The following is a 20,893-nucleotide window of genomic DNA, read 5'->3' as shown; positions in this document are numbered from 1 at the left end:
AGAATACCACTATATATCCTGTAGTCATTAAAAGTATAATAGCGGACTAAAGAACTTAATGCTGAGTATAAATTTAGCAATTTAGAAAGGACCAATTTCTCAAAAAACACAAACTACCAAAATTCAATTAAAATTAAATAATCTGAGGTCCTAAAACTAGCAAAGAAAGTGAATTTATAATTAAAAGAAATTCTCATGCCTAGGTAATTTTTTAAAAGATTTTTAACGATTTCATTTATTTACTTGACAGAGAAAGAAAGGCAGAGGAGAGAGCTTAAGCAGAGGGAAGAATAGAGGGAGTGGGACAAGCAGACTCCACACTGAGTTCAGAGCCCAACACAGGGCTCCATCACCACCCTGACATGAGCCAAAAATCCAGAGTGGGATTTTTTTTTAAAGATTTTATTTATTTATTTGACAGAGAGAGATCACAAATAGGCAGAAAGGCAGGCAGAGAGAGAGAGAGAGGAGGAAGCAGGCTCCCTGCTGAGCAGAGAGCAGGATGTGGGACTCGATCCCAGGACCCTGAGATCATGACCTGAGCCAAAGGCAGTGGCTTAACCCACTGAGCCACCCAGGCGCCCCAGAGTGGGATGTTTAACTGACTGAGCCACCCAGGCACCTCCAGATGGTTTCATTATAGAATTCTGCCAAATATTTTTAAAAGAATTAGTATCTACTCAGCAATAAAGAAAGGAAAAAATATTGATCTATGCAATAGCTTGGATGAATCTCAATGGAATTACAGTGAGTGTAAAAGTCAACTCCCAAAAGTAAAATGCCATATGATTACATTTAAATAACAAACTTGAAATGACAAAAGTTTAAAGATAAAGAACACATTAGCAGTTGTCTACGGTTGGGAATTAGAGGAATAAGGTGGAGGGAAACAGTATGATTATAAAAGGGCAACACCAAGAACCTTGTGGTGGTGGAATTGTCCCATACTTTGATTGTATCAATGTCCATATCCAGATCGTGATATTATATTTTGTTTTTTCAAGATGTTACCACTGGAAGAAAGCTATAGAAAAGTGTACAGGATCTCTTCATTATTTCTTACAAGTGCACACAATTCTACAACTATCTCAAAATAAAAAGGTTAGTCTAAAAAAATTACAGAGATATTGGTGGAACAGTTAAATTTAAATAAATTCTATAGATTAAATCATAGTATGGTATAAATTTTAATTTTTTAAAGATTTATTTATTTTAGAAAGAGAACATGAGTGGGAGGGGCAGAGGGACAGGGAGAAAATCTCAAGCAGACTCCATGCTGAGTGTGGAGACTGACCTCCATGCAGGGCTCTATTTCACAACCATGAGATTACAGCCTGAGCCAAAACCAAGAGTCTGACACTTAACCATCGACATCACCCAGGCACCCCTAAATATTGAATTCTTGATTTAAATAATTATATTGCGGTAATATAATAGAGTGTCTATGTGTTGAGTAATTATACACTAAAATATCTCATAAAGGGAAAAAATATACAATATGGAAATAAAAGAAACATACAAGCACAGAATTCTGACCTTGGGATAGGAAAGGATCTCTTAAGCATTGTCAATAATTCTTCCATAAAAAAAAGTATTAGTAAATTTGACTACATTAAAATAAATAACTTTGTGGGTTTTTTTAATAAAATTGCATATATTTAAGATATAAAGCATGGCAAAATGAAGAACTAGTTATTAAAAAAGCACAATGAAGAAATAAATACAAGTCATCATCTGGGACAAGATAGCTGCATTCATATGACTGGTCAAGGAACTATTATCTAAGGAATTATTATCTAAGAAATATTGCAAATATACCTAAAAAGAGCAACTACCTACTTGAAGATGTCAAAATTTATGACATGACATTTCACAGAAGCTAACTTCATAAATCTGAGTAGAAAATAAAATAAATAGGAATACATTATTGCTAAATATATTGTTTATATAAATAGAAATAAATATGAATCAGAATAAAAACAAGAAATACTAATTATTCTTAGGCTTTTAATTATACTATTTATTTTGAATAAAATATTATGTATTATGAATAAATATTTTGATTAATATATTTCCTCAGACATTTTTAATGAATTATTTCAACTGATGACATTCAAAATTATCAAGTTATAGGCATTAAAATTCCCATTTGCACATGGTTATAGAATTTTTAATACCTCCCACATTTTCAAACTCTAAAGAAAATGCAAAACTTATTTCCTTTTTAGCAACTTTATGTCTGATAAATTGATTTAACTATTAAATTTATGAATAGCCCATAAAGAATAGAGAGCATATTCAACTTAACTATTAATCAGAAAAATTAAGACCCAATAGGTAATGTATTTTACTAATTAGATTGACAAAAATTAAGAACATTGGCAATACCAAGTGCTGGAAAGCAAAGAGTAATAGAAATTCTGTGTGTGGGTTTGTTAATATGTTCAACTTATTTGGAAAAGAATATGACACTTACAGTAAAATCCTCATCCCTAATAACACAGCAATTCCATTCCTATATTAGTATGCAACAGAAAGTCTTCTATACAGGCACTAGAGATATATAAGAATATTCATGGAAGCATCATTTATTAGACCAAGACTTTAGAAACAAAATTAATAGGATGGTTAATAATAGGTGTTAATAATAGGACAGAAAAGTAAATATTGTGGAACAAAATACAGCTACATATGGCAACATGAAAGAATCTTAGAAACAAATACCAAATAAAAAACCAAGTTTCACCCAAAGAAGAAATAATCTAATCAAGAAATAGGCAGAGGACATGAACAGACATTTCTGCAAAGACATCCAGATGGCCAACAGACACATGAAAAAGTGCTCCATATCACTAGGCATCAGGGAAATACAAATCAAAACCACAATGAGATATCACCTCACACCAGTCAGAATGGCTAAAACCAACAAGTCAGGAAATGACAGATGCTGGCGAGGATGCGGAGAAAAGGGAACCCTCCTACACTGTTGGTGGGAATGTAAGCTGGTGCAGCCACTCTGGAAAACAGCATGGAGGTTCCTCAGAATGTTGAAAATAGAACTGCCCTATGACCAAGCAATTGCACTACTGGGTATTTACCCTAAAGATACAAATGTAGTGATCCGAAGGGGCACATGCACCCTAATGTTTATAGCAGCAATGTCCACAATAGCCAAACTATGGAAAGAATCTAGAAGTCCATCAACAGATGAATGGATAAAGAAGATGTGGTATATATACACAATGGAATACTCTGCAGCCATCAAAAGAAATGAAATCTTGCCATTTTCAATGACATGGATGGAACCAGAGGATACTATGCTGAGCAAAATAAGTCAATCAGAAAAAGACAATTATCATATGATCTCCCTGATATGAGGAATTTACCATCAAATTCCTCAGAATGGGGGCTTGAGAGACAGCAAAGGAGAAAATGAAACAAGATGGGATTGGGTGGGAGACAAACCAAAATTTTGTTTTAATCTCACAAAACAAACTGAGGGGTGCAGAGGTGGGGGTTATGGAGAGTGTGGTTGGGTTATGGACATTGGGGAGAGTATGTGATATGGTGAGTGCTGTGAAGTGTGTAAGCCTGACTATCACAAGAAATGAAAGCAAGAAATGAAAGTGTGTAAGACCTGTACCCCTGGGGCAAATAATACATTATATGTTAATAAAAATAATTTTTTAAAAATCCCAAAATTTGTATAAAACTGCAATACCCAAATAGCCAAAGCAATCCCAAGAAAAAAGAAAAAAGCTGGAGGTAGTATCACACTTTTGATTTTCAAACCATACTACAAAGCTACAGTAATCAAAACAGTATAGTACTGACATAAAAATAGACACACAGACCAAAGGAACAGAATAGAGAGTGCAAAAATAAACTCCCATATACACGGTCAACTAGCATTTGACAAAGGAGCCAAGAAATTCCAATGGGGAATGCACAGTCTGTTTAATAAATGGTTTTAAGAAAACTGGATAATCACATACAGAAAAATTAAACTGTATACCTATCTTACACCAGTCACAAAAACTAACTCAAAACTCATTAACCATCATACCTGACAGCATAAAACTCCTGGAGAAAAAAACTTCTTGATCCTGGTCTTGTCAATGATTTTTTGGATATGACACCAAAAGCACAAGAAATGAAAGCAAAAATCAAATGAGATTATATCCAAAAAAGCCTCTGTGCAGCAAAAGAAACAATCAACAAAATGAAAAGGTGACGTATTGAATAGAAGAAAATATTTGCAAGCCACCTATCTAATAAAGGATAAATATCTAAATACATAAAGAACTCACACAGCTCAGTAACACAAAAAAACTATAATCCAATTAAAATATGGGCAAAAGAATGAAATAAATATTTTCCAAAGAATACATTCAAATAGCCAACAGGTACATGTAAAGATTCTTAACATCATTAATCGTCAGGAAAATGGAGATCAAAACCACAATGCGATATCCTTTCATACCTGTTACAAGGGCTATTATCAAAAAGACAATACATAACAACTGTCAATAAGGATGTGGAGAAAAGGGAACCCTTGTGCACTGTTGAAGAGAATGTAAGCTGGTACCACCACTATAGAAAATCGTATGAGAGTTCCTCAAAAAAATAAAAATAGCACTACTATATGGTCCAGTAATTCCATTTCTGAATATAGATAAAAAAAAATGAAAACAAGATCTCCAAAAGATATCTGCATTCCCTTTGATTATAGCATTATTTATAATTGCCAAAATATAAAAACAAACTAACCATATGTCAATGGATGAATGAATAAACAAGATGTGATGTGTATACACACATACACAGACACACACAATGGATTAGCTATATACACACACACACACAATGGATTAGCATTCAGCTGTGAGACAGAAGGACATTCTGCCATTTTTGACAACACTGATGGGCCTTGAGAATATCATGCTAAATGAAACAAGTCAGAGAAAAATAAATACTATATGATAGCATTTATATATGTGAATCAAAAAAGCAAAAACTCATAGAAGCGAAGTGTAGAATGGTGATTACCAGGAGCTGGAGGGTGGGGACATTGGGAAGATGTCAGTCAAAGTACAAACTTGCAGGGAAAAAAATTTAAAAAGAAATATTAACAAAAATTATTACTTGGTAAGGGGGAGGAATTCACTTTATTCTGTACTTAATCACTTTTGTAATGCCCAAATTTTTCTATCATGTTGTAGGTATTATGTTAAATATTTTAATGCACTGAAAAAGATATACTATGCATAAATATTAAAAATGTTTATCCTATATTCAGTAGCTTTTTGCCACACAAAAAGCCAACTTTGCATTACTAATGTAAAGTTTTATAAGCCATAAGCACTTAATGAATCAACAAATCATTTCTAAGAATGACTTGCTACCTTAAAGAGAATGCCTATGCCATAAGAAGATGAAAATGTTCCTAATGACAATAGCCACCATCACACAGAAAATTCTTAACTCTGTTTTTTTTCTTTATTTGAGGTGATTTATGTGTTCTTCTATTCCCAAATGAGAACAAGAACTACTTGATGACAGCAAGAGAGTGAGCCACAACCACTACTTGCATTCAGCAGAGACTCAAAAACAGAGGAGTGAGAAAGCTTTAAGGTGGCAAGAACAGAAGATCCATCCTGATGGGAGACCACTGGCACAAGGAAGCTAGAGGCAGGCTGACAAAAAAAGATCAACCCCAAACACCATAAATCCTAAATTAATAATGGTAATAGAGGAAGAGTAAAATCCTAATCTGAATATTAAGAAAGTAATTGCCAAAGCCTAAGTATAACCTAAAATTGTTTAGTTTATTCAATGTAATGTATAATATTGGATTCTAATGCATACCGTTGAAGAAAAAAAGTTTATTGATATTATTAGCTAAATAAAAGGTTTATTACATTATTTTAACTCATAAAAATCTATTGTTCTTATAGAATTACTACTACTAAATATTATAATTTAAGTATTTTCATTTGTAAATAAATATCAGCTATTTTAGAACTTACAGGTAACAACATGTACTTTGTAAGAAAATTCATTACCTCAGATAGACATTCATGCAAATTTCATAACAAGAAATTAAACCTCTTACAGTTTTATGAGCTTTTTTCCCTTCCTCATTTTTGATCTCAGACCACACATTTTAATACCACATTTTCTTTCATCATTATGTAAGTATTTAAATACCAGCCTGATTGCAAAGCAAAGGTACTCAGATAAAAGGAGATTCTTAAGTGGGCCATCATTCTTCCCATTCTACTTTTAAAGAAAACTAAGAAAAGTTTAAAGTTATACGATGAAAAAAGAAAGGCATGATGTGGGAGTTACTTTTTTCGGAAAGAGTAAGCAGAAAACTTAGTAAGTGAGCACACATGCCTGCGATTAAGTTGGGGTAGGTAGCAGACTGATTCACTAAGTTGTCTCTGCCGCCAATAAGAGTATGTCCCTCACATATTAGTCAACATTTGAGGACCTCCATGTTTATCTATAAACCAAGGGGCTTGGAAAATATAACCTCTAAATTCCTCTTCCAATAAAATAATGTTACCATATGAATTCATGGATCTGCATATTTGAGAGTTAAGCAGGAATTAATGGAAATAAGAACAAAAAGTCATACCTTTTTATTATCTTTTATCCTTGTTTTACATTTGGTTTTTTCCCTGGCTTCACGAAGACCTTTCTGAGTAGGACCTTCTGGTGCATTTTCTTTTTCAGAATTAGGAACTACAAGATAACACAATTTATTCTTAGTATCTATACTATTTCTCCACAATAAATATACTTTAGTCAAACATATGAAAGCCAAAGTCATAACGATACATGTATTTTTAATGCATTAAACTAATAATATTAAAATACGACAAAATGTTTTAAGTGAGTTATCAAATTTATTTCCCCAAAATTCAGGGTGTCATTACTGCAAGGTCAGTGAAATGGCATGATGAACCAGTTAGAGATCATAGCAGCCAATCTTGCATTACATTATATCCAATTCCTGTCATGAGGTTTAATGTGTATACAAGTAAAGTTGAAAAGGGTCAAGGAGAGAATGATAAGCAATGACAAAACTTCCCAGGTGGAATTGGATAATAAATAATGGATTTTTAAAAGAATGTTGTATTAATAAAATATTATTCTTTATGGTTCCCAATGTTGAGAAAAACAGAAAGGAAAACATTAGGTAATATTCCAATGGGTTGTAACATTAGTCTCCAAACTCTCCTGGACATAAAGAACAATCCTACTAAAAACCAACTGAGGGAAAAATAAAAGTGACAGGGAAAGTCTTTCTTTTACACATCCTTCCACATACATATACCTACTTAGGTATACATTATTTCCTCTTTCATTTCTAAACAGGAAACTAATTGCAAATAATTACTAAAATTATAATGATTAACTCTGAAATAAAAGAAATAACTAAATGTTCTAAATTAACACTAGATTTGTAATAGAGAAAAGATAAACACAAAAATTTCTTGATGAGTCCACACTCTTAAAAAATTCTAAGGTAATAAAGGCAAGGGAGCATATAGCTGGCATTTAGATTCTTACCAATCTGACTTTTCCTATTCAGTACCAGTTTCGGACATAGGAGAAAATCTCCAAAATAACCCTGACAGTAACACTAAAACAAAATATTGAATAACACAGTTCTACATGAAAGTACTTAGAAGACTTCAAACACTTGGGTGTCCAGACTACCTATCCTCCCTGAATGGTGCTAACAGTTAGAGCCCCACAGCATCTGGGAAGTCAAAGTGTGGGGGAAAGGCAACAATTACATTTTCATTTTAAAAAAATTTTCACTTCCATTAGTGAAAATTTTTACTACTAGTTCTCTCTTATTATCATCTCCTTTTCAACAACCAACAGTGACATCCTGATAATGATAATAATTTAAAATAATAATAATTAGCATTTATGCCCCATTGATTTTTTTTACTACATAACAGCCACTGGTTGAAACAATTTGCATGTATAATTTCATAAAATCCTGTCAACAACCCCATCAAGGTCACTACCTTTTGTTCTCCTTTATATATAAGAAAAATATATATAATAATATCTATAGGGGAAGCAATGAGAAAGCAGTAGAGAAACCCAGGATTCCAGCAGGTAGTTCTTTTTTTTTTTTTTTATAAGATTTTATTTATTTATTTGACAGGCAGAGATCACAAGTAGGCAGAGAGGCAGGCAGAGGGACAGAGGAGGAAGCAGGATCCCTGTCAAGCAGACAGCCCGATGCGGGGCTCAATCCCAGGACCCTGGGATCATGACTTGAGCCAAAGGCAGAGGCTTTAACCCACTGAGCCACCCAGGCGCCCCCCAGCAGGTAGTTCTAAAATAAGAACATGAGCAGATCTTAGGTAGCATGCAAAACATGACTAAGCACCACTTCATAAGAGAAATAAAAATCTAGAAGCAAACAAACAAAATGCTAAGGATAATAAATCAAAGTCAAAAACTAAGAAAGCCTTGGTTTGTAAGTATATGTAATTTTCCCACAATAAAATGAAATTACAAAAGTTCACACTTAATCATGTTTTAGAAAATATTCAACACTTATAACCAAAACATGAGAATAAACATTGCAGAATACATGTGGAATTAGCAGAGAAATAACACTTCTCAATTGTTTCCTGATGTAGCAAGTACAAACATGATTTCCATTCTCCATCAGATAAACATCACTTTCACTTGCATAAAGATTTACAGAACAAATAAGAGGCTCAGACATTAAAGTCTATGACATTCATGGTTAAGCGCATATAATTCTCAAATTCCATATAGTGCTTCTTAATGTTTAGTAATATCCTAGTGAATTCCATGTCTCTATCATAGCATCTTTATGTTTATCACACCTAATGCTTATTAATGATAGGCCTATATTACTGATTGGGGCTGTGCAGTTTCCCAGATTTTATTTGGGCACAATCAACATCTTAAAGTATAATTTTTAAAGAGAAATGAAGCAAACATCAAAGAAACACTTTTGCATTTATAGAAATTTTGTCTATTGTACCTCCAGTGCTATATTTCATCCTTTAACAATTCTTTATGTATGTACACATTCATTGAATATGTTCAGGCCCTTCATTAAATATTAAAACTGTGCAAAACTAGAAGACAATAGGGGAAGCATGGGAAAACTGAGTGAGAAGAAATCAGAGAGGGAGACAAACCATGAGAGACTCTTGACTCCAGAGAAACAAACTGAGGGTTGAGGATGGGGGGGGCGGGGGGGCGATGGGGCAACTGAGTGATGGGCGTGGGCACGGGGTGTTATGAGCAACTGATGAATCATTGAACACTACATCAACAACGAATGCTGTACTATGTGTTGGTTAACTGAACATAATACTAAAAAATAAATAAATAAAAAATAAAATTTTAAATGCATGAATATACTGACTTAACAAAATAAATACATAAGCACCTACATTGTGCCAGTCAATAATTCTCCTTCAGATTAAACCCAGCTGAAAAGAGAATTATTTAATTGAAAAAGGTTTTGAAGAGATTATCCACAATTTGGCCCAGAGGGCTAAACAGAAAATATCTAAGAGATTAGATCATATGTAAGCTAAAATGAGGAAATCAAGCACATATCTAATTGTAATTCAGAAAAAGGCAAATAGAGGTAAAGGGGAAGAGGTTTTTCTTTAAATTTACTTTATTTTTACTTTAATTTATTTTATTTTATTTATTTATTTGACAGAGAGAGATCACAAGTAGGCAGAGAGGCAGGCAGAGAGAGAGGGAAGAAGCAGGCTCCCTGCCGAGCAGAGAGCCTGATGCGGGGCTCGATCCCAGGACTCTGAGATCATGACCTGAGCCGAAGGCAGAGGCTTTAACCCACTGAGCCACCCAGGCACCCCCATTTTTACTTTAATTTTATTTTCTAACCTAGGCCATATATTCCATATAGTCATATGAAATTGGTATCTTATAATGCAATTCTGAGCAGCAACAAATGCCAACTTTAAAAGCAGTAATTTATTAAGCTAAAAACCTTATGGAATACTTTGCTTTACTCCATATGACATCTTTTTCCTGTATGAACATCTGAAGTCAGCTTTCACAGTTGTTTTTCACTTCATCTAACACTTCCAGTTTCTAGATGTTCATCCTGAATTCAAAATCTTCTATCATAAGTTATAAGATATATTAAAATACAATTATACATATCTTCTAAACCTGTTTTGGAAATAGGAATTATTGCATTCAAACTGTGACCTTATAAGAACGCAAAGTAATATAAGTTAATAACACAAACATATCAAAATCAGCATATTGATAAACTTATTTGAAATTAAGTAATTTGTACAAATACTGCTTTTATCTCAAAATACATAATATTAAAGTGTTTCAAAATACATAATATTAAATACATAATATTAGTTTCTTGTAAATATTTGATATATATTATATTTCATAACAATGAAGAAAAATAGTACAAAATTGTCCCTTTAAATATCTAATCAATAATAATTCATTAAGGAATTTTTCTATTATTCTACATACCATACAAGAATAAATGTAGAATTAAAAACCTTTTTAGATGAGAAAGTTCAGTACTATAGTATTAATAATATTCTCTCTGGGTAGTACAATTATGGATAATTTTAAAAATAAAGTTTATCAGGGGCCCCTGGGTGGCTCAGTGGGTTGGGCCGCTGCCTTCGGCTCAGGTCATGATCTCAGGGTCCTGGGATCGAGTCCCACATCGGGCTCTCTGCTCGGCGGGGAGCCTGCTTCTTCCTCTCTCTCTGCCTGCCTCTCCGCCTACTTGTGATCTCTCTCTGTCAAATAAATAAATAAAATCTTTAAAAAAAATAAAAAAATAAAAAAAAATAAAGTTTATCATTTGACAGAGAGAGATCACAAGTAGGCAGAGAGAGAGGAGGAAGCAGGCTCTCCACTGAGCAGAGAGCCCGATGCGGGACTCAATCCCAGGACCCTGAGATCATGACCTGAGCCGGAGGCAGTGGCTTAACCCACTGAGCCACCCAGGCGCCCAAAGTTCATCATTTTAAAAATTTCTAAAATAGGCATATCACTTTGATAATAAAAAATATGGTATATTAATAATTATTTGATTACTCCAAATCAGTTCAATTTTTGTCTTATCCCTAAATTTGGATTGAATAACAATTGTCTTTTTCCCAAAATTCAGAGTAAATGATGATCAACTCATTGTTCCCTAAGTACAGAGTGAATAATATTAAATTTTAAGAATCTCTACTGCCATACCAACCTCTGTCTAAAATAAATGGTAGACTTTTGGATGGATGACAGGTTGATAGAGTTTTTAAAAATTAAACTAAAATAAGCAAATGGAGGGGGAGTTAATTCATATCATGAAGGATGACAGTATTTATGAGAGACAACCAGTTCACCAATAAATCAACTTCTCTTCAAATTAGAGTTCTTGGCTAAGTAAGGTTCCAAGTTGATCAGACAATCAGGGAGATGAGACAGTCTGACACGACAGAGCCAAATGCTTAAACCAGAAGCTTGGGAAAAGGTACAGCAAGTCCCATATCTAGCACTAGAATGCATGTTTATAAAAATCATAAAATTATTCAGTCTGGAGTTTAAGGAATTCATTTTATTCAGGTATTTGGGATTATATAATTAAAAGAATTTATTTTTTTGTGTTGTCAAAATTTATTCCTTTTGACCAAAAGCCACTTCAAAACATCACAGATCTTACTTTAGACTGTATTTTAATTGAAGTCTCAAATTCACTGACATTTCTGCCATCTCCAATCTGTTCTGAACTATAAAATTTTCATTTAAGCTACCATATTTCTCAGTCATAGAATTTCAACTTCCTTTTTTTATTTCTGTGTATCTGCTAAGATTCCCTATCTCCTTAATTAATGTCATATTTTTCTTTAAGTCCTTGGTCATATTCAAAATAGCTGCTCTGGCATTTTTATCTGCTAAATTCAACACCTGGGCCATCTCAGGATAGGTTTCCATTTACTGATTTTTATCTTGATTGTGGGCTACTTTTTCCTGTTTCTGTAACATGTACAGAAAATTTTAATTACATACTACACAGTATAGATAATAGATTATAAAGACTCTGGCCAACTGCCTTCCTTTACAGGATATTTATTTTTATTCTAGCAGGCAGTTTAATTTTTTTGATGATCACCTTGAAATTCGAGGCTTAATTTTATGCTTTGTTAAAGTGGATCCATGCAAAGCCCTAAATTTTTTCCAAGGCTCTCTAACTTGGCAAGATTCAAACTCCAATTTGTCTTCCCTAGAAATTCTTTTTTTTTTTTTTTAAGATTTTATTTATTCATTTGACACACACAAAGAGATCACAAGTAGGCAGAAAGGCAGGCAGAGAGGGGGAGGGAAGCAGGCTCCCTGATGAGCAGAGAGCCTAATGTGGGGCCTGATCCCAGGACCCTGAGATCATGACCTGAGCCGAAGCCAGAGGCTTTAACCCACTGAGCCACGCAGATGCCCCCTTCCCTAGAAATTCTATGTAAACTTTGTTTTTTGGTTTTATAGGGCAGGACAATGTTATGTTAATATGATTATATTAAATGTTAATATGTGTTACCAAGATGTTAATGAGGTCTCTTCATTCCAGTCATGGACAGAACTCCAATGTCTCCCATCTCTGACTTCTAGTGTCCCCATTCCCCTCTGAACCCTATAAAATCTTCTCTTTCTAGTAAGTCTCTGGTAGTCTACATGTATAGCCTGGCTACCAACTAAGGACTCACAGTAAACTTCCTCACAAACTGGACCACTGCTCATTGCAGCCCCCTTTTATCTGGTGCACTTTCCTACAGATTTTAGTCACTTTGATAAATGTCAACTATGATCTTTGCCTTTTCAGTTCATCAGAACTGGCATGCTCTTCTTGACCTCCATTTCCATGGAATTTGGTTTGGAAATTTCCACAGGCACGAAGCCATGGTGATGGTGGATCTCAACTTTAAAATTTTCCTTCTGTCACTTGCCTTCTGTGACTTGTGCTATTTTCCAATGCCTAAAAGTAGCTGCCTTATTGACAGCTTATAGAGATTTTTTTTTTACTGAATGAAGGTTAGTCTGGTACCACATACTCCAACATGGCCAGAAACAGAAGTCCTCCCATTATAGTTTACTCATATTAAAATTAATCTGTACAGTACTGTATCTATATCCCTCTTGATCTTTTCATTAACATTTTAATTTATGAAATAGTTACCATATCATTTATTCACTTTTAAGTATCTCTAACATCTGGAGCACTGATAAGATTTAAAAATCACCAACCAATATTAAATTAGTTTTACCACATTTTACTTTTACCTCTAATTTCAGAAGCATGGTAATTATGTCCTATTTCCATATGCTTCAGTGTTGCTTGAAGCCCAGAAATCTAAAAAATAAAATCAAAAGATATAGGGTTATATACAAAATGACCCAAAAACGACAAAACAAAATGCAATGTTTAAATATCAACTGCAAGATATAAAAATATTAACCTCTAGGATTAATTCCTACATATCAAAAATTTTTGAAACATGAATTACAACAAAAGAAAAATATAATTTTAAGTTTAAATCCAATTCCATGGGTGATTATTAGGTATCCATTATAAATAAACATCTGAAACATTTATTTCACAGCATCATTTCCTGAATCAAGAATACTTATTGTACACTTTGAATGATAATTATTCAGTACTCTACTTTGAAAGAAGTTTCTCCTCTGTTGAAATTACTTCACAACAACTTAATTTATCTTTCTATTTATAAAAGATGAGGAAAGTATTAGTTGGGAAGTAAAATATGAAGAGACTTGTTTTTCTTGAAACTCTTAGCTCATTTTCCGCCCACAGATACTCCTTGTTTTATTAAACATGTTTTATAATTAAGAACATTTGTTAGTTTGGTGGCATATAATTTACCTATATTTCCTGAACAATAGTCTTGAATTAAAAACTCAACCTTAAAGAGTTCTCTCATCCCTCACTGTATGTGATTATACCAACACAAAAACCATCTGTTTAATTATATACGGATACACACATTTTTCTACTATCACTGAGTAGTAACATTCCTTTATTAATAGAAATAACAAATAATAAGTTGTAACCTATAGATTAGTGCTCATGAAATGCCTGCCTGGAAAAAAAAAAGTTAAAAATGTGTATTTATTCTTTGGATGTCAAATGGATTATGGAAGTTTTAAATATACTTATTTAGAGTAGCATAAGATTTACATAAAAGCTGAAATGTAGGGGATACCTGAGTGGCTCAGTCAGTTAAGCGGCTGCCTTCGGCTCAGGTCATGATCTCAGGGTCCTGGGATCGAGTCCCACATCAGGCTCCTTGCTCCGCAGGGAGCCTGCTTCTCCCTCTGCCTCTACCCACCACTCTGCTTGCCTGTACTCTTTCTCTCTGACAAATAAATAAATAAAATCTTAAAAAAAAAAAAAAAGCTGAAATGTAACAGAGTTCCTGTACACCAGCACCTTATTCCCATTGCTAACATCATGCATTACCATAGTGTGTTTGATACAATGAGACAATATTGATAATTATTACTAACAATGTCCATATTGCATTCTAATTTCATTAAGGTTTTTCTTTTAATTTACTTATTGGAGAGAGAGAGAAAGAGTACAAGCAGGGAGAGGGAGATGGACAATCAGACTTGATGCTGAACAGGGACATAATGCAGGGCTCTATCTCACCACCCTGAGATTATAACCTGAGACAAAATCAAGAGTCAGACCCTTAACTGACTGAGTTACCCAGGCTCCCCAAAATTTTTCTAATATCCTTTTTCTGTTCTAAGATCCCATCCAAGATATCTTACATTGTCATCCTGTCTTCTTTTATTATTTTATTTAAATTCAATTAATTAACATATAGTATATTATTCATTTCAGAGATAGAGTTCAGTGAATCATCACTTGTATATAATACTCACTGCTCATTATATCATGTGCCCTCCTAAATGTCCATCACCCAATTATCCCATACCTCACCCCCTCTCCCATCCAGCAGCCCTCAGTTTGTTTCCTCTTATGATTTGTCTCCTCTCTGATTGTGTCTCATTTTATTTTTCCCCTCCTTTCCCCTCTGCTCCTCTGTTGTGGCATCACAATTCTGGACTTGAGGCTCTATTACAAGGCTGTAATCCTCAAGACAGTATGGTACTGGCTCACAAACAGACACATATCAATGGAACAGAATAGAAAACCCAGAAATGGACCCTCAACTCTATGGTTGACTAATCTACAACAAAGCAGGAGAGAATATCCAATGGAAAAAAAGACAGTCTCTTCAACAAATGGTATCAGGAAAATTGGACAGCCCCATGCAGAAGAATGGAACTGGACCATTTCCTTACACCATACTCAAAAATAGATGCAAAATGGATGAAAGACAACCTCACTGTGAGACAGGAATCCATCAAAATCCTTGAGAGCTGCATCAACTTCTTGTAAGACATGTCTCCGAAAGCAAGAGGGAAAAAGGCAAAAATGAACTACTGGGAATTCATCAAGATAAAAAGCTTTTGCACAGCAAGGGAAAGAGCTAACAAAACCAAAAGACAACTGACAAAATATAAAAAGATATTTAAAATGTCTTATCAGATAAAAGGCTAGTATCTAAAATCTATCAAGAACTTATCAAAGTCATCATGTCTTCTTAGCTTCCTCTGGACTGGGAGAGTTTCTTGGACTTTCCCTCATTTTGATGACCTTGACAATTTTGAGTATTGGTCAGGTAATATTTTGGAGCATGTCAATACATTTGGGTTTGTCTCATGTTTTCTCATGATTACATAGGAGTTACCGTTTTGAGGAGGAAGATCACAGAGTAGGAGTGTCATTAATAGCTCATCAAGAATATATCAACATGATTAAAGATAGATGATGTTAACCCTGATCACCTTCCTGAAGTAATATTTGCCAGGTTTCTCTACTATAAAATTAGTCTTTCCCCCATTTTCAATGTACTTGTGGAAGCAAGTCATTTAGTTCAGCCAACAGTGAACAGCTGGGGTGTTAAGCTCCACTTCCTTGAGGGAAAGATTGTCTACATATATCATTTGAGATTCTTTTTTGAGAGAAATATTTTTATTTCTCACCATTTATATACTCATCCATTTATTTATATCCATATGAACTCAGATATTTATTTTATACTCTGGGTTATAATCCCATACTGTATTATTTATTTTGTTGCTCAAATTGTTCAAAATGTGACCACTGGGAGCTCTTTCAAGATGATTCCTATAATAAGTATGACTCCATTGTTTGATGCTAGACTGCTAACCATTTTTAAGCCTTAACTTCCTATTTCCCTTAGGAGTAGGCTGATATGAAAGACTAGATTGCTCCCTTCTTTGCCAAACCATATAAGCCTCTCCTCCCATATAGGAACTCTCATCCTGCTCCTAAACCCTAAACACAACAAAAACCATAAGCCAGTCTCCTTAGTACTAACAAGACATTTCAGGCCTGAATGTAAGGCTTGTGCCACTCTCCCCTCAGAGTTCAATTATACAATGTAGATGTTTGCATACCTTCTTGCTGTGTGTATAGCACAGTCAGTCTCAACATCCAAACAAAATGTGGTTGTTGGTCCACTTAGGAAGCACCCTCACAGTTCCTTTGTCCCTTGATATACCCTAACATTTTCTTCAGTCCCTTCCCTTTTACCTTCTTCCTTCCCTTCCCTTCCTTCCTTCTTTCCTTCCTTCCTTTCTCTTTCCTTCTCTCTCTCTTTCTGAGTATCTCCTAACATTCTAGTGCAACAAGATGGGACAAATGTTCCAGGTTCATTTTGTATCTTCCCTGCCCAGCCTATAATCAGCCACTTCTCCAAGGAGTCCTAGCTTCCTTTTATTGGAGAATGGTATTAGAAAGAGAGATCCATGCACCAGGTATATTTATTTGCTACTGGAGTGTCATTACTTCTAGATTCTCTTAGCAAGCTGACCTAGAAAATACATACATTTATTTTTAGAATGCCTCCTGAATTAGAGAATCATGACCCCAAAAAAAGATAAAATGTAACTTTATGCACACACACACATACACACAACCACACAAATTACATATATTTTCATAGGACTATAATTCAGAATTTACAACATTTTCACTAATTTTGCAAAACAAAATAGATTTTTCTATAAGATTTAAATAAATTTGAAAGTTGCTACATCATTACTAATGAAAAGAATTTGAAAACAGATACTCCTTTTAGATTTTTGTCATCTTCCAGTATACTTTCACTTTTATATAGAAACTGAGAATCACTAAAAAATTCTAAATTCTAACCTTTCTTCTTTCAAGATATTAGAGAGATCTATATATTTAAAGAGAAAGTGAGCTAAATGTTCATTAAGAGAAGGTTTTAAAGAAGTGATGATTAGGAACACAGATAAAAATTATAAGACACTTCCTACTGCTTCAAGTATATACCCAAAAGTTTTGGTTAGAAGTGACTTCTAAGAGGGGTGTCTGGGTGGTTCAGTTGGTTGAGCATTCAACTTGTGATTTTGGCTCAGGCCGTGGTCTCTGGGTTGTGAAACTGAACCTCGTGTAGAGCTCCATGCTCAGTGGGGACACTACTTGAGATTCTCCCTCTCCCTTTTCCTTTGCCCCCTCCCACTTCTCTAAAGTGAATAAATAAATTTAAAAAAAAGTGACTTCTCAGAGCATCGCTGAAATTAAACAGACAATGAAAATAGAGATGTAATAAAAAATAATAAGTGCTTAAGAGTGGTGCAGGGGAATCAGGAAAAAGAAAGATGGGGGAGGAGTAGGAGAATGAAATATCATTATATCCCAGGAGTTTGGTCAGAGAGTTATCAAACCATTCTGAACACTTACAAACTCTACAGGAGATAGAAGAGGAGAATAGCAGCAATTCTAGGAACAGAAAATTGACCACTTTCCAGAAGGTAGAATATGTGGAGAAGTGAATCCCAGGCAACATATAGAAAGATAAACCACAGAGGGAGGGGCCAACTCCCAGCAAATGAGAGAGCAGCAGAGCACAAAATCAGAATTTCTAGAAGTTGGCTCCACTAAAGGACATCACTCCAGAGGCTAAGCAGTGGCAAAGCCCTCATAGGGAGTGTGTGGTCTCAAGACCACACTAGGGGACCACAAAGACTAGGGGCATCTAAGTGTGGCAAAGCTGCCAGGTATCAGAGTAGGGAAGCCGGCTACAAAGACAGAGCTCAGGAGTGAGCTCTCAGCTTGGCGTTACCTTAAACCATGGTCCTAGCCACAGTTGGACCACTGCTCCTATAGCAGGGACCCCACAAGTAGCAGATATGGAGAAAACCCCTCCTTCCTCTTCGAAGAGGAGTGGCATGGGAGTGAGCAGCAGGAACTTGCTGGGTTTGGAGACTCCAAATGGAGCCATGCACCAGAGATAGAAACACTCAGTCAGGGCTGGGTGAGCACAGAGTGCAACCAGAGACCAGGGAGACGGGAGGGACTGACCACTTTTCTCTGAGGGCACACTGAGGAGTGGGGCCCAGATCTCTGGATCCTATGGAGCCAGATGTTGAGAGGCCGCCATTTTCATTCTCATCCTCCAAAGCTCTACAGAAAGCATTTAGGGAACTAAAGCTACAGAGAGTGAACCTCAGTTTATTACCTCGCCTGGCCACTGGCAAGGCCAGTGCAGTTCTGCCTCGGGCAAAGACATTTGAGAATCACTGCAACAGGAGCATCCCCCGGAAGATCAGCAAAAATATCCAGACAAAATCAAGTTCACTAAACAATGAGAACTTCAGAAGTCCAGAGCTAGGGGAAAGCAACACATAGAATTCATGGCTTTTTCCCCATGATCCTATAGTCTATCAAAGAAAATGTGTTTTAATTTTATTTTTTTATTTTACTTTTTAAATTTTTCCTTTCCTCTTTTAATGTTTAACTATTTTTATCTTATCAATATATTTTTTAAAAATCTTAAGTTTTCATTGTTATACTCATGTTTTATCCCCTCATTGTATTTAACCTTATTATATATGTGTGTGTGTGTGTGTGTGTGTGTGTGTTTTCTTTAAAATTTTGAGATACAATTGCAGGGTCATAGGGTAGCTCTATTTTTAATTTCTTAAAGAATCTCCACACTGTTTTCCAAGGTGGCTGTACCAACTTGCATTCCCACCAACAGTGTAAGAGGATTCCCCTTTCTCCACATCTTCCCCAACACTTGTTATTTACCGTCTTGTTGATTTTGGCCATTCTAACTGGTGTAAGGTGGTATCTCAATATGGTTTTGATTTGAGTCTCCCTGATGGCTAATGATGAAGAACATTTTTTTATGTGTCTGTTAGCCATTTGTATGTCTTCTTTGGAGAAGTATCTGTTCATGTCTTCGGACCATTTTTTGATGTGATTATCTGTTTTGTATGTGTTGAGTTTGAGGAGTTCTTTATAGATGTTGGATATCAGGCCTTTGTCTGTAGTGTCATTTGCAAATATCTTCTCCCATTCTGTAGGTTACCTCTTTGTTTTGTGAACAATTTCCTTTGCTGTACAGAAACTTTTGATCTTGATGAAGTCCCAAAAGTTCATTTTTGCTTTTGTTTCCTTTGTCTTTGGAGACATGCCTTGAAAGAAGCTGCTGTGGCCAAATCGAAAAGGTTACTGCCTATGTTCTCCTGTAGAATTTTGATAGATTCCTGCCTCACACTGAGGTCTTGTATCCATTTAGAGTTTATTTTTGTGTATGGTGTAAGACAAATGCACTACTGGGTATTTACCCCAAAGATACAGATGTAGTGAAAAGAAAGGCCATCTGTTCCTCAGTGTTCATAGCAGCAATGGCCACAGTAATCAAACTATGGAAAGAGCCAAGATGCCCTTCCACAAACAAATCGATAAAGATGATATGGTCCATATATACAATGGAGTATTATGCCTCCATCATAAATGATGAATAACTAACTTTTGTATCAACATGGACTGGAGGAGATTATGCTCAGTGAAATAAGTCAAACAGAGAGTCAATTATCATATGGTCTCATTTACTGTGGAGCATAAGGAATAACACAGAGGATATTAGGAGATGGAGAGGAGAGTAAGTTGGGGGAAATCGAGGGGGAGACAAACCATTAGAGATTGTGGACTGTGAGGAAAAAACTGAGTGCTGTGGTGGGGTGGGGCGGGGTTGGGTGAGCCTGGTGGTGGGTATTACAGAGGACACATATTGCATGGAGCACTGGATGTGGTGCATAAATAATGAATTTGGAACACTGAAAAAAAAATTAAATTAAACTAAATTTTAAAAAACTGGGATACAGTTTATTCTAATAGATCAAAATATACCCTAAATCTAGCCCATGGCTTTGTTCTAGTCTCCGCCATCATATTCTCTCTCTCTTTTTTTTTTTTTCCAACCAATGTATCAACTCCTTTTAGAATGTTTTTTAATTTCTACCTTACACTCATATTCCATCCCTTCATAGTGTTTATTCTCATATATATATATATATATATATATATATATGAAAAATCTTTAAAATTTTGGGAGGTATTTTCCTCTAAGAGACAAGAATACACCCAAAATCAAGTGAGTGGCTCTGTTCTACTTACCAGTCTAATATAGATTTTTTTTAAATTTTTTCTCCCTTTCTTGTCCCCCGGGTTTCAGGTCTCTTCTGATTTGGTTAGTGTACATTTTTCTGGGGACTTTGCCACTCTTTTAATATTTTGTTCTGTCATTCATCTATTCTTATCTGGATAAAATGGCAAGGTGGAAAAAAATTAAAAAATTTAAAAAAAAGGACAAGAGGCAGTACTGATGGCTAGGGACCTAATCAAGGAAGACATTAAGAATATGTCAGAATTAGAATTCAGAAT

General features: G+C 35.0%; 1 protein-coding gene across 2 annotated transcripts in view; it reads right to left on the bottom strand.

Moving 5' to 3' along the window:
- The window catches only part of SPAG16 (sperm associated antigen 16), a 1,017,727-nt gene that overhangs the window by 938,759 nt on the left and 58,075 nt on the right, over positions 1–20,893 (bottom strand). For both annotated transcript variants that reach the window (XM_045078716.1, XM_004767008.3), the window contains 2 exons: positions 13,357–13,426; positions 6,644–6,750 (listed from right to left, as the gene is read on the bottom strand). In XM_045078716.1, coding sequence (XP_044934651.1) covers positions 6,644–6,750; positions 13,357–13,426 — 177 coding nt within the window. The remainder of the gene's footprint in view (positions 1–6,643; positions 6,751–13,356; positions 13,427–20,893) is intronic.

Source organism: Mustela putorius, unplaced genomic scaffold (genome assembly GCF_011764305.1).
Source record: "Mustela putorius furo isolate JIRA1106 unplaced genomic scaffold, ASM1176430v1.1 tig00000275_pilon_pilon_pilon, whole genome shotgun sequence".
Lineage (NCBI taxonomy): Eukaryota > Metazoa > Chordata > Mammalia > Carnivora > Mustelidae > Mustela > Mustela putorius.
Note: the sequence above shows the minus strand (reverse complement) of the source record. Positions and strands in the feature narration are given on the sequence as shown.